The 14167-nt window shown below is 40.7% G+C and overlaps 1 protein-coding gene across 1 annotated transcript in view; it reads left to right on the top strand.

Moving 5' to 3' along the window:
• Positions 1–813: 813 nt before the first annotated feature.
• Positions 814–14167, top strand: part of SLC7A10 (solute carrier family 7 member 10) — a 73454-nt gene continuing 60100 nt past the window's right edge. Inside the window, exon 1 of the mRNA XM_024219388.3 lies at positions 814–1060. Within this exon, the coding sequence (XP_024075156.1) occupies positions 814–1060 (247 nt within the window). The remainder of the gene's footprint in view (positions 1061–14167) is intronic.

Genomic DNA, 14167 nt, shown 5'->3' with positions numbered 1-14167 from the left:
TAACATTAATAAGAAAATTGTTGACATTAGTAAGTTCTGTTAGAGAAAAAAAATAAGCCTAAAACAACCAGCCAACAAACAAAAATGGCTTAAAGAAAAATTTGAATCAAAATCTGATTTGAAAGACACTCAGAAGTGAGAGACTTGTTACATGTCTTGGGCAATTTGTTGATAGAATAAAATGGTCCTGCGCTATGAAACCTTCCTGGGAATACACCACGGTATCACCAGCATCAGGAACATGACAAATCCCAAAGAGAGGGAGGTTCCTGGCAGATCCGGCACCCCCTAGATTGTCCAGCTACATAACAACTAATCACAATACTGGGGAAGCTCTGCCAGCGCACACAGACAGCTGGGGGTGGTTTTGACAGTCTGGATGTTTTCTGTTCCACTCGTTTAAATCCAGATCCGAATTTTAAAGCCATTTCGTAGTTTGTACAGCCCTTGCCACTGGCTGCCGCACACCTTGCACCCCTGCTCGGCTTCTCAGTCTCCCCCACTCCCCTCCCCGACCACTCCGAGGCAGAACTAGACTGACGCTCCGAGCCAAGGGCGGGTAGGGGCCGCAGCTTCGCTCTCCTAAGGGGCATGTGCACACCCCTCACGCCGTCCCCCCGGGGGCCCCTGGTTCGCGGGTGGAGCATGGGCAGAAGCGAAAGGGGCAGCTTCTGAAGCAGGGCGGGGTGTCCCCTCAGGCTGCCCCGACAGCGCCGCGTGGGGGGCCGGGCAGCCCCCCAATGGCCCCGCGAGCCCGAGCAGCGCGCCCGGCCGCTGCCCAGCGCCTCCTTAGTTCAGCTCGGGCAGCAGCGCATGCGCCTGCCATTGGAGCGCTCTCCAGCGGCTCTCCGGCTGAGCGGGGCAGAGGGGAAGGGAGTCGCCGGGGTCTGCTCCAGCAGCGGGGGAGAGATGGCTGGGGAGAACCAGCACCAGACCCTCCGGAAGAGCATCGCCGCCCAGCCGCCCGCAGCGCCGCCCCGGCCGCCCAGGAGCAACAGCTCCGAGCGAGTGACTCTGAAGAAGGAGATCGGGCTCGTCAGCGCCTGTGCCATCATCATAGGTAAGAGCTCTCTGCCCCGGCCGGGCACCGAGCCGGGCCCCGGCTGCGGTGACCCCAAGTAAGTGCGCGCGCGTTGGGAGAAGGGTTTATCATTAAACGGGGTCGGTCCCCGTTGCTGCCTGCAAGCATTATTCTGCGGGGGGGTAAATGGTAACGCGCAGGCTGGTGGCGAGCAGAGATCAGGGCTGCGAGTGCCTTTGCTAAGCGCCCTGCAGCGTGCATGCAACAACCACGACGTGGTTGTATTTCATTTCTTCATCATTGTACCCTGGGGAGGCAGATTAATGAATTGAGCTCTCTTCGGGCATGTGTGGATCGGGGAATTAATATTTATGGAGCAGTATTTATTATATATAGACCGAAGAAAGATTAACAAATAAAATGCATTTCAGAGGCACTCATTTGTTAATATGAAACACTTTTCCTTCCCATGCAATGAAAATTCCTAGGTACAATAACTTTATTATGTGCTGCCTGTGTTTCAAACCAATAGATAAAACTCCTAGAATTAGGTCATTTCGTTTACAAAGGTGTTCTCGAGGGTGGTGTAATAAACTATAGCATTGATTAATATGCCAGCACATAGACTGATGCCAAAGTCTACAATTCCTGAAAATTCTGATTGAAAAGCCAGTATACGGAAAGTGTCACCATAATCAAGGGGAGCTGTAGATATAAGTTGCTGAACTACAGGAGATTCAGAACCTTCCACACTGCATTTTACAGTATGTACCAAACCCAAGTTCTCTGTTATCTTAAAGAAAGGCAACAGTAGAAGTCCACATAAAGACCTAAAGTTGTCAGCCAAAGCATCCAGCATTGTAATCCAAAATAGATTTTAACCACTTTTGATTTAAAGCCTATTACAAATCATTGTCTAAATCTGAAATGCCAAAGTATAATTGGTTTACAAATAAAACTCCATTCACAAGACTCTAAGTCAATAGATAAGAACCTCAACATATTAACTGTCATCTATTGTAATACAATCGTCTTCCATCTACTAATATAACTATATTAAGTGATGAGATGAAATCAGATTTTTCCAATACCAATAAACTGTCCACAAAGAAATAACATTCTATTTCATTACAGAGATGATTTCTTACAATGTATTTATGAAAAGTGATAACTGGTACCTGTTTCCAGAGCTCTGGCATTTTTCACTTTACAATTAGGAGAGTAAAAATATGCACAAGAGTACAGGACAGTGAGCCTGCTCCAAATGTCAAAAGTCTACAATCCATTCCAGTTCATCTTTCTTGATGACTAAGACTATGCTTGAAAAGGAATCCATTCATTTTATTTCTACAGGCAAAACCAACTATTAGAATTATTAACAACATAGCTAAAAGTTAAATAAGTACTGTATTAACATTTCTTTTTGAATTATAAACTCTCAAAACCAATCTGGTCTGAACCTGAACTATTTGCATTGCCTTTCGTATCCTAGTGATCTCATCATCTTGCTGAACACAATGAGTATTGTAGTTGTACTAAGATTAAGAATATATCATCTGCTACTTTTCCAGTAGCTCATTATTGTTATATGGATTTTATATTATTTTGATTACACATTTTAGAAATTTGAGCTGACTATATTGATTTCTTGAGTATCTGCAAACACTCAATCATCCATTCTTACACCTCTCTGTGTGTGTGTAATCCCAATTGATATTGCATGCTCATTTCAATGCAAAATTCCATAGAATCCTAGCACCTGGTCCTAAACTTTTACTTACATCAGTAAGTCACTGAGACTGCTTATGTTATGGCTTTAAGATTTGGCCCTTTCTGAACATAATCTGTGCAGTGTTACATTAAACTAACCATCTTCACTCAGGAGTGGCTTAAGGAACACACTAAGACCTGTTATTTTACCTGTTTTAACTATAGTGCCCAAAGTATCCCAAACTTAACAATCCGATTCAAAGTCTCTTCAGACGCAGCATCAAAGTACCAATGCCAACAAATGGAAATGAATTTATAACAAATGTTACATTGGATCAGATGTAAAATTTACGTATTAACCATCTAGAGTCATTAAAGGCCTCGTGGCAAGATCTTAAAGGGTATTTAAGAGATCTTTTTGCAAGAGCTGGGCCATTTGACCTGGTGTGCTGGCCAGATGCCAGTTTGGGTAATTATAATCTGCTTAGTTAAATTCTTGATTCATTTTCATTTGGATATGCTATTCTTATTCACTTCATACCTCAAACTGTTGTGTAGTGTTTCTATGCAGTGTTAAACCACTGCTACGTTCACCTCATAGGTGGTTGTATGTCAGCGGTGAGTGACATGATCACTATGGGCCATACTCAACAAGGAGTCTCATTAAGGGCTGTAACTACCTAGTCTAATTACCCACATGGGCGAAAGCTCCACCCTCAACCTTGATCCCTTGTTTGGTCTTGCTCAGATTTTGACTTGGCCGTGTGAGAGGTGGGGGGCATTTGGCAGTGCACAGGCTACTTACCCAGTATTTTTCACTAGGAGCAAATGGATGGGAGGGGACTGGAGAGGCAAGTGAGAGGAGCCTTGGATCCATCCCCAATTTGTCAAAGAGTGTAGACATCCAGGTGCACAGACTCACACACATGCCTCCCAGAACCCAGGTGAAGTATGGGAGGAATTGTAACAGTCACATTCTCCAGTCTGCTCCTGGGGTGATGCAGCTACACACCATCCTTAGTCAGGGCAGATTGTAAGTTTACAATTTGGTCCTTTTGTACATTCCTTTGTTAACCTTGGTAAAGTGTTTGGGAGCCCTTTCAGATGAAAGGTGATATATAATATAATATAATAATAATATAATTAATGGAGATATCCCATCTCCTAGAACTGGAAGGGACCTTGAAAGGTCATCGAGTCCAGCCCCCTGCCTTCACTAGCAGGACCAAGTACTGATTTTGCCCCAGATCCCCAAGTGGCCCCCTCAAGGATTGAACTCACAACCCTGGGTTTAGCAGGCCAATGCTCAAACCACTGAGCTATCCCTTCCCCCATGCCCATATACATGCAAGTTATTGTTGGGGCAGCTGTACAGGGAATGTAGCTCCCTGAAAGTGACATGAATTACCTGCTCCCCAGCTCAAACTGTGCTCGGAGCAATTGGTCTGGTGTGTAAGTGGGGAGAAGATAAACTAGGCCACAAGTGTGAGCTGTGGAGCTGCACAGGGACAGAAAGCCATGAGGGCTAGAAACGTTCCTTTTATAACCGAAAGCTGGGATTCTCAAATAGTCACATGGACCTGGTAGTTATGGCTTTAAGAAAACTACCACATACTGGGAAACTCACACTAAGGTTGACAGACTGAGCAATTCTGTAACTGGGTGTGTTGGCTCCCCCCTCTTCATGTCCTCTCCCCAGTTAATTACCATGGGGGTACGGTGATTCTAATGGGTTCCCAATCCCTTCATGTCACCTTGTTTGACTTGTGTTTCGGAGCTGTCAGAGATGTCTTTGGGCTGTGCCACCCCATCTGCAGCAGGGGAGAAATCTGCCCCATGCTAAGAGGCCATGGAGGTGCTATACATGCTCAGTACCTTCCCTGACCTCATCCACAAGCACCCAACTGTCAGTTGAACTCAGTAGAGTCAAACACAGCCTCTGGGAGGAGAAGGTGTCCCCCCATGAGGATACAAAGTAGTCACCATGGCTGCACAACCTGGGTGGGTCACAGAACGCCGGCAGGTTCTGCTCTTTGGCAAGACAGGGCCTATAATTTGTTTAATTCACTTGAAATAACAACTGCTATGTAACTGATTGATGGAACTGCTATCAATATAATTAAGAAAATTGTTTAAAAGACAAAGGGGAATTGTCATGTTGCAAAGAGTTCTGCATTCAATGGCATGATTACTGGGGAGAGTATGGGCTTTTCTACATTAAAAAATTGCACTAACACCACTACATCAGTGTAATTACACCAGTGCAACTCCTAATGCTGATGTACTGCACTGGTGCAGAGTAGGAATAACATTGATGTAACTTAATACAGTAATGAGCAGGGGAAATGAACAGCTCCCAACACCCACAGATCCCTGAAATCTTCCTGGATTTCAAGAGATTTGCTAGAGTCTCTGTGGTCTCTCCTGATCCCCTGTGCCTTGCCTCCCCCACCATCCCTCACCCCCATCCCCCTTAAAGAGGTTTCCACCGCATTGGGCAGCTCCACAGCCTAACGCTTTCCTGGTTTTTACAGTGGATTTCCTACTGATTGCCATGGTGTGGCAAGATGGTCTTAGTCCACCAGTCTCCTTCTACTTCCTGTCTCCCTCTGGATACCTCAAGGATATCTCAGGATTATGGGATGGGTTGTAGGATGATGGGGGAGACAGAGCCAGGAAGATGACACCCCTACTTCCACATGGAAAAAAAGGGACATCTTCCCACAAATCTTGGCAGGTAACCATCCAGCTTTACATTAATTGAAATGAAGAAAATATTCTCTCTGCACCTGCAGAATTGGCTACTGCTGTCAAAAACAGGTTTAAGCACTTTAACAAACTCTGGTTCCAGGTGCTTAGCCAGTGACTTTCACCAGTTCAGTGATCTGACTTTCTTTAAAACTTGGCAGTAAACATGTACTGCTTAATACTATCTTTTGTATTAATTTAAATTATTTGAATTGACTAGACTAAGTTTAGGCCTTAACATAGGTTATCAATTTCAAATTTAATTTTAAATAAGTTTTAATTAAAAAAACTGTATTTAAATAAATACAATTTTTTTTAAATCAATTTTTAATCCATCCTGGGTTAGATGGCTTTTACCACCAGAAAGATCCGAGAATTCTGCTGAATTTTATTCCATGCTTTGGTAAAAACACCCAGAAAATCCTAGAATCCCATGTGCTAGACTTGATTTGAATATCACACATATGGGTAGCATTGCCACATATCTTGAAATCTACTAATGCACAGCTATGAGTAATAACAGTAGTGGCTTTGTACATGGTATGTGGCAGTGCATGCCTATGCATATAACATTACAATCAGTCCTTTAAATTCCACAGTCTAATGGCACTTGAAATCTTAAAACTTCCCAAAGTCATCTCCAAAGGTATTAAGTGACCTAAGCATCTCAATAGAATATCTATTTTAAGACTCTTTGAACAGAACAACCAGTTTGTCCATAGCCCCGAAGTGGCATTATCAACCTCTCCTGCACATTTGCTGTGAAACAGAACCTAACTCACATTAATGATGGGTTCAACCTTTTCCAAATTAGTGAATGCTGGGAACAACTAACTGCAACCATAGCCAAACTTTTGAAGTGATGGCAAACCCCATTCTGGCCGTTATCTTGGATTTGCACCATCTGAAAAAGCGAGTCTAACATTTTTCAAGTGTTTAAATGTCAGCAGTGAAATCCCACCCCCTTTGAAGTCAAAATCTTACTGATTTCAATAGGGCAGGATTTCACAGCAGGAGCATCTCTCTACTCATTCTGCATCTGAGTCAAGGGGTAAGTAAGTATAGTCCTTATTTTGCATACAACATTCTTGGTTGTTGCCTCTATATCATATTATAGTAAATATACAATATTTAACTAAGTACATTTTAGATTCAGAAAATGCATCAGAAAACAATTTTGCCCTAAATTTATTAAGTAAAAGTAATTTACTATATACTGTTAACTTGTACACATTACACCAAAATGTAAGCCAATAAAATTTAAAACTGATAAATTAGAAGTCCTTGTAAAGTCAGGCTTTCAGTGCGAAATCTTACAAACACCTAATTACAGATCACTACCCTAAAAGATCATGTATTTCCAATAATTCAAACCAAAAACTTACAATAAGGGGGTGAAGATAAATGGGTGTTATTTGAAAAGTATCATGAACAAGACAATATACATATGTGATGAACAATTCTGCGGTTACTACTTCTGTTTGTTTCAAATAAAGCATGACTACTATATTTGTAATTGGAAATAAAAATAGTTTCTTAGTTTTCCTTTTGCTTTCCAAGTGTTCCTTAGCACAGTGAATTGATAGTAGAGTGCCAATTAATTTGGTGACAGTACTTTGTCCTGTTGGATGTTCTTTCTTTCATGTCTGTAAGTGTCATTATTTGGTGTACTGCAGGATACTGTAGCAAATCCATGGCCTCTCAAGATTTTGCATTTGTCATTATGTAACAGCATGGCCACTTGAAACTTCACAGCTGCAGCTGAGGGAGAACTCACTTCCTCCTGCTCCAAAAGTACAGGTTTCTGCCACTTGAGCTAAAGGAAAATCTCTATTTGCTATTATTAATAGAAGATCTATGCCCTACAGTTGATCAATTCCAATTCCATCCCATAGAAGGCAGTGATAGTATATACTCTAGTCAGAAGTTTTTGCCTCTTCACAGGGCCCACTCTAGCTATAGGCAAACTTGGCAGCTTCCTAGGGCAACATATTCTGCCTAGGGCAGCAGGACCAAACCTGAGTGGCACTGCAATCTGGTGTGGCAGGTCGCAACACCACTCATTCAAATTTGGCATGGCCAGCCCTCTGTCATGACAGAGGGACAGCTAGGCCAAACCTGATTGAGTGGCGATGCGACCTAGCGTTTGCCCCACATACATTTCTACCATAACCACAGAGCCATCAGAAGGCTCAGTGAATCCCCCGTCGAAAGACAAGTGCCTCCCCAAGGACGCCCACCCCCCCCAGTTGAGAACCTCTGTTCTAAGGAGTAGGATGGGGTGAGGGGCGAGAAATGCTATTTCAGTGTAGCATAAATAAATATGAAGAAACCCCAACAAATAGTTGCTTATATGAATAATAATGTACAATGTTCAGGCAAGAATATAAAGGCCTACACCCCCACTGCTCCATCCCAGTGGACAGACTTCTATCTTCCCTCATCGGCATAACTTTCTGATGTGAAGCAAGAACAGCCTTTGTAACATTTGTAACTTTTTAAAAACATTTGCATTCAGACAAACTAATACTTGAAGAAGACAGCCCAAAAGGTTGAGTTAGGTTGTGGTAAAGAATTATGGGATACCCTGTTGTAAATACAAAACTAAATACAAAAACCTTCTGTTCCAATTCAAAAAGAGACCATTTCTTAATGTCTACAGAGCTGGACACTGTTTGGTAGTGGTAACAAACCTCTCTGGCAATTCATCTCTACTGCAGAATTTTGTAATGTGCCTGAGAGCTTCTGTAGGAGCACGCTACCTGGTCTCTCTCTTTTAAAGACAGCCACATACAAGAAAAGAAGACCTATTCTGGGTTTCAGCTATTAATTGCCTGTTAACATATTCAGCAATACTATAAATGAAGGTTCACCAATACTCACCTAGATTAAATTAATGCAGTTTTAAAAGTAATTACTCATGAGCTTCTATCATTTATTAAATATTTTTTACAACTATTGCATAATTGTTCAAACACCAAGTTTGCAAACAGACATCTAAATCCCAAAGTGTTAATTCATTGATATTTTATGCATGCTTTACATACAATCATAGAAATGTAAGGCTGGAAAGGACCTCAAGAAGTCATCCCTCCACGTTCACAGAACCAAGTATACCTAGCTTATCCCTGACAGGTGTTTATCTAACCTATTCTTAAACACCTCCAATGATGGGAATTCCACAGCCTCCCTCAATAACCTATTCCAGTACTTAACTATCCTTATAATTAGAAAGTTCTTCCTAATATCTAACCTAAATATCCCTTTCTGCAGATTAAGTCCATTACTTATCCTACTTTCAGTGGACATGGAGAGCAATTGATCCACCATCCTCTTTATATACAACAGCCCTGAAAATATTTGAAAAATGTTATCAGGTCTCCCTTTGTCTTCTCTTCTGAAGCCTAAACATGCCTAGTTTTTTAATCTTTCTTCATAGTTTTTCTAAACGTATCTTTTCTTTTTTCTTTTTCTCTCTTTTTTTGCACTCTCATCTTCTCCACGTCTTTCTTAAAGTGTGGTGACCAAAACTGGACACAGTACTCCAGCTGAGGCCAGTGCCATCAGTGCCAAGTAGAGTGAAACAATTACCTTCTGTGACTTACCTCTCATGTCCCAAAACTCCTGTTAACGCACTCCAGCATATATGCCTTTTTCATAACACATTGTTTCCTTACATTTAATTTGTGATCCGGTATAACCCCCATAATCCTTTTCTATAGTTCTACTCTCTAGCCAGTTATTTCCCATTTTGTAATTATGTTTGATTTTCCCTCCTAAGTGTCATACTTTGCACTTATCTTTATTAAATTTCATCTTGTTGATTTCAGACCAATTCTCCAATTTATCAAGGTCTTTTTGAATTCTAATCCTGTCCTCCGAAGTACTTGCAACCCCTCCCAGCTTAGTGTCATCTGCAAATTTGATAAGTGTACTCTCCACTTCAACATCCAAATCATCAATAAAAATTCTAAACAGTACCAGAACCAGAACAGAGCCCTGTGGGACCTCACTACACATATCCTCCAAGTTTGATAGCAAACCATCGGTAACTACTCTGAGCATGTTTTTTTTCAACCAGTTGTGCTCCCACCTTATAGTAATTTCATCTAGACCACGTTTCCCCGTATTTGACTTCAATGGGACTTTTGCCTGAGCACAGATTGAGTAAAAGCAAACAAAGGAGCTTCAGAACTTGACCCTATGTAATTTTTACCATATGCCATTGTTAGAAAGACACAGGAATTGAGAACAATTAAAAACTACAACAATTAACGTGATGCAGGATATGTCTACATAGGAATCTCAGTGTGTGATTCTACTTGCATAAACATGCCTAAGCTAGCTTTAAAAAGCTAGCTCAGGTAAGGGAGCAGTCACACCACAGCAGCATGGGCTGTACAAGCATGCCAGGAATCCTGGATAATTCCTTGGGTGATTAGCTCACGCCGAAGCCCAGACTGCTGTGGTTCTGGTACCTGAGCTAGCTAGATGAACATTAGAACGAGTATGTCTACACAAATTATAATTACATCTCGTGATTGCAACATAGACACAACCTTTCAGCCTAAAATTCACCATTATCCATTATATTTGCAAAATGTACATGTCCTTTGTGATGTAAATTGGGTAATTATGTACAAAAGGTAGCAAACAACTAATGTGCTGTACTCTCATGTAGTTAACCTAATTGTGTTACTTGCACAAACAAATTTGGTACAGAGCTGCATGCACATTTTTACACGGTCAGTTGCATGTAGCTAATTTTGTAAATCAGTCTCTTTATATTACACTCTTTAGAAAAACAAGAAATTGGACAATGAAGTCATATCTAGCTAAAACTCAACATATTTCCTATTTTACTGATGATCACGATTTATCAATTTACTTGGTTCAAGAGACATTGGGTACCTCCAGATATGTTCAGAAGAACCTATTAATCTACAGGTACATTCATCTAAAAAATTTTTTTAATAAAATAAGTATTTTGTTTACCTGACTTTGCCCTCCCAAATGGCAACCCACTGTCTGAATGCTGTGACTTCACTCCCAGAAGTATCACTTTTAAGGGTAGCAGTGAGATTTCTGATTCATGATACTTCTTTCTTGCTAGCAAATAGCCACAGACTGCTACTGATTTATCAGGTTTTTGCAAAAAAATTATTTCAGTGAAATCCTGAGTCCTAGCCCAGACTCAGATTCATAATTACTGAACACTAATTATCCAGACTTACTAAAAGAATAGCTGGGAAGCAGCCATGATTTGGAATTATATAATATCCAACATGGTGAGTTTCTGTCTTAAAACCAAGAATAAAAGGAAGACGTTTGATGTTGTCAGTGGGGAAAATTGGAGGTTACTCTGAGGGAGAAAAAGAAACCTAGAGGTACCCACCCAAAGTTTGGAATGATTCTGAGTGATTTGAATTTGTGTACCACCACTCTGCTGAATAAACTGTGGTGGTGAAATCTTGCCATAGAGATATTTATGACCATACCAGCATGTAGTTATCTATTAGGATCATTGAAGGCAGATATCTGGGAGTGGAAAATATGTTTCAACTCCACCAGCAAGTTAAAACATAGCACAGTTCAACGTAAGTGTGATAATGTGCCATGGAAATCCTGCAAGTTCTCTGAGCTTAAAGCTCACCTCTGCAATCTAAAGTGGGTTACATGGAGAGAGGAGAGAGAGAGAGAGAGAGAGGGGATGAAAAAAAGTTCTAATTAGAGATTCCTGGCAGCAAGAAGGGAAAAAACAAAACAATTTAACATTCAATTTTCCTAATTGAGTCTTGCAGTACACAAAAACAATTTTGTTTGTCTTTCCTTCTGCCTTCCTGCCACAGTTGATTTCCATTCAGGAGAATGTGACATGCAAAGTGACCCCTGTACTGTACAAAGAGCAAGAACCAAAACAATAAAAAAAGTTACATGACCAGGTCATTTTCATATGCTTTTGAAAGGAGAGGAACAGGATACAATGGAATTCAATTTTGCGATGTTAATTATGAACTTTTTAGAGATTCAAAGAGTTGTTTGTACTATTCTTGATGCTTAAGGGAAAGCCTTCAGCATTTCTACTACAACTCTGTTTCCAGTTTATTAGTTGGCAGAGGTTACGTACAGAATGACTTTTTTTCTATCCTTCCCTACAAGTGACAACTTCTTGCTGTGCAGAATGCAACCACTAGGATGAGAGAGCTAAAATGATGGGTTTTCTATTGTGGATGTCCCAAAATCTACTGGAAATTTCCATACATAAGATGTCTTGCATGGATTATCAGAAATTTGGATACTTTAGAACAGTGGCTTTCACCACTTCATGGATAGACAAGAAAACAAAGGTAGCATCCTTTGGTAATGTGTTACTACTGGTCTGGCAGTAGAGTGCCAGCTTTCAGCAATTCCATAAATCTCCTTTTCCTCTGCCTTTTGCTTCATTTCCTTCTAATATAATGTAGCCTTTTCTGTTAGGAACGTCTGACTTCTTTTGCTTTGGCAGCCTCACAACCTGCAGAGCTGGTTTGGTAGAGGCAGCCTTTTATTTTAATTTCCCCCCAAACTTTTCATTTGAAGCCTCCATTGTTTGTTTTGTTTTGCTTTTTTCTCCTAGCTGCTATGCTTTCTTTCCTACCCTGGTGGCAGGCATCATAAAATTACAGAGTATTTGTCAAAGCTGAAATGCCCAAAATTTAACCTATCCTAACAATATTATTTTTCTGTCTGTTCCCGAAAAAATTCCATCAGTCCTCCAAAGAAAGAGTTGCAGCTTTTCTACTGCATTCCCCACCACCAAGAACACAAAGTCAAGTGCACATCTCAACATCCCTCTTCCATGCCTGCCTGCTGCTTCCATTATTGTATATGGCAGAATATTGAAAATACACAAATCTTGCTCTCCTGCAAATCTGAAGGAAATTAGTAAATGTGTTTTTTAGCTTACCAGCCTCTCTCTTTATTCATTATTGACTCAGTCCACAGGTGCCCCAGGCATTGACCTCCATTGGAGTTTTGCCTGAAAGTATTACAGGACTGAACCTTGTACTTAAATTAGGCAAGTGGTTATCTACAAAATTGTTCCCGGTGCAACTTGTTAATCTGGCTAGCAGGACATTTACAGTCACAGAGTGAGCACCCGCTCGTCCTTCCATCAAAGGCCAAACACATCAGCATGATATTCACTCAGCATCCACTAGACAAGAAGTCAAAATGCCTCCAGTTTCACCCAAACACAGATTTCCTGCATGGTTTGATATAGTATACAGTATTAATTCTGTATACATAAAAATAGTCAGCAGTATCACTGCATAAAGTTGTGTTCCAGTTTAGATTCTCCAAAACCAAAGGAGTGGTCATTGGTGGGGCACAGGGCATGGCTACCCCATTTTATTGTATGTGGTCACTGACTTGGTCATTTCACATCTTCGGTTGATTATTTCTGCACACAAGGAAAGAATAATTTGCATGGTGCACTCCAGTGAGGCTGCACTTAGGTCAGAATTTGGGACCACATTAACTCTTAGAATTAATAGGTCTATGCCTCAGTGAATGGGACCTGAATTTGGCCCACACTTTAAAAAAAAAAATCTATAGGTCACAAAGTTCCACTTTAGGGCTAGTATCCAGTGTTCTGATTCCTAGATTCATTCATTTAAAAAAATTCCACCAGTAAGAAATTCTCACGTTTCAAAGATCAGAGCAAAACATTTTTGGGAGATTGTCAAAGACAAAATAGAAATAAAGCCCCCTATTCCCATTGACTTTCAATGGCAACTGGGTACCTTACTGCCCTTTCTGGCTTTGAAAATTTCCCCTTTATTATTGTTGCTGAACATCAAAAGCAAGTTATTCAAGATTGCTACAGATATGTGATGGTGAACAAGGTTGAAAATAAAGTACAAGAGCAGAAAAGTGTACCAAGAGTTCTATATTTAGATGAATGTAGAAATTCATGGGGTCATCATCAGTGCTCTATAGGTCATTGATCAGGAGTACTTTGTAAAGTTTCCAAGGAGTACCTTGGAAAGTTTCATTTTTGAGCATTGCGAGAGGATATGGACTAATCAACCATATGACAAAACACCTCAACTATTTAAACCACTGTGAAAATAAAAGAAGTAGAATTATTTGCAGTGGCAAAGAGAGGTGAGATTGCAGTGACCAGACTGAATCTTTTACAGTTCTAAAAAAGCAGCGATCAGATGAATTTGTGCAAAATTCTGTTTTAGTTTTGAAGTGACTTTGTTCATTTTTAAAATGAATTTAGTGTTTATGAAAGGTCCAGGAGACTCATGGACTTTGGCCACCCACAGAAAGGTACTGTAAAGACAAAAACAATTAAAACTTTCCAACCCTGACCAGCCCATATGCTTCACCTCTAAACTGAAGAAGATAATTCTAGGGGTAAGAAGCTCCTACTCATTCAGTTCTTGCTCCCACTCTGCTGAGACTTCCACTTAATACCAACTGTGGTAACTACTATGATTGGTCACCTGTCCAGTACGGCTGTGATTCAGGAAAGCATGTAAACACACACTTAACTTTAAGCACATACTTAAGTGCTGTCCTGAATAGGCACAGATTTAAGCATGTGATTAAGGGCCTAGACAATGTACAGACAAAAATAACCATCAGATGGTACAACCCTTTATTCCCTATTATTCTGGATTGGTTTTAGGCTAACAG

This window comes from Terrapene carolina, unplaced genomic scaffold (assembly GCF_002925995.2).
Source record: "Terrapene carolina triunguis isolate 2854851 unplaced genomic scaffold, T_m_triunguis-2.0 Scaffold130, whole genome shotgun sequence".
Lineage (NCBI taxonomy): Eukaryota > Metazoa > Chordata > Testudines > Emydidae > Terrapene > Terrapene triunguis.
This window is presented reverse-complemented; position numbering and strand designations above follow the sequence as displayed.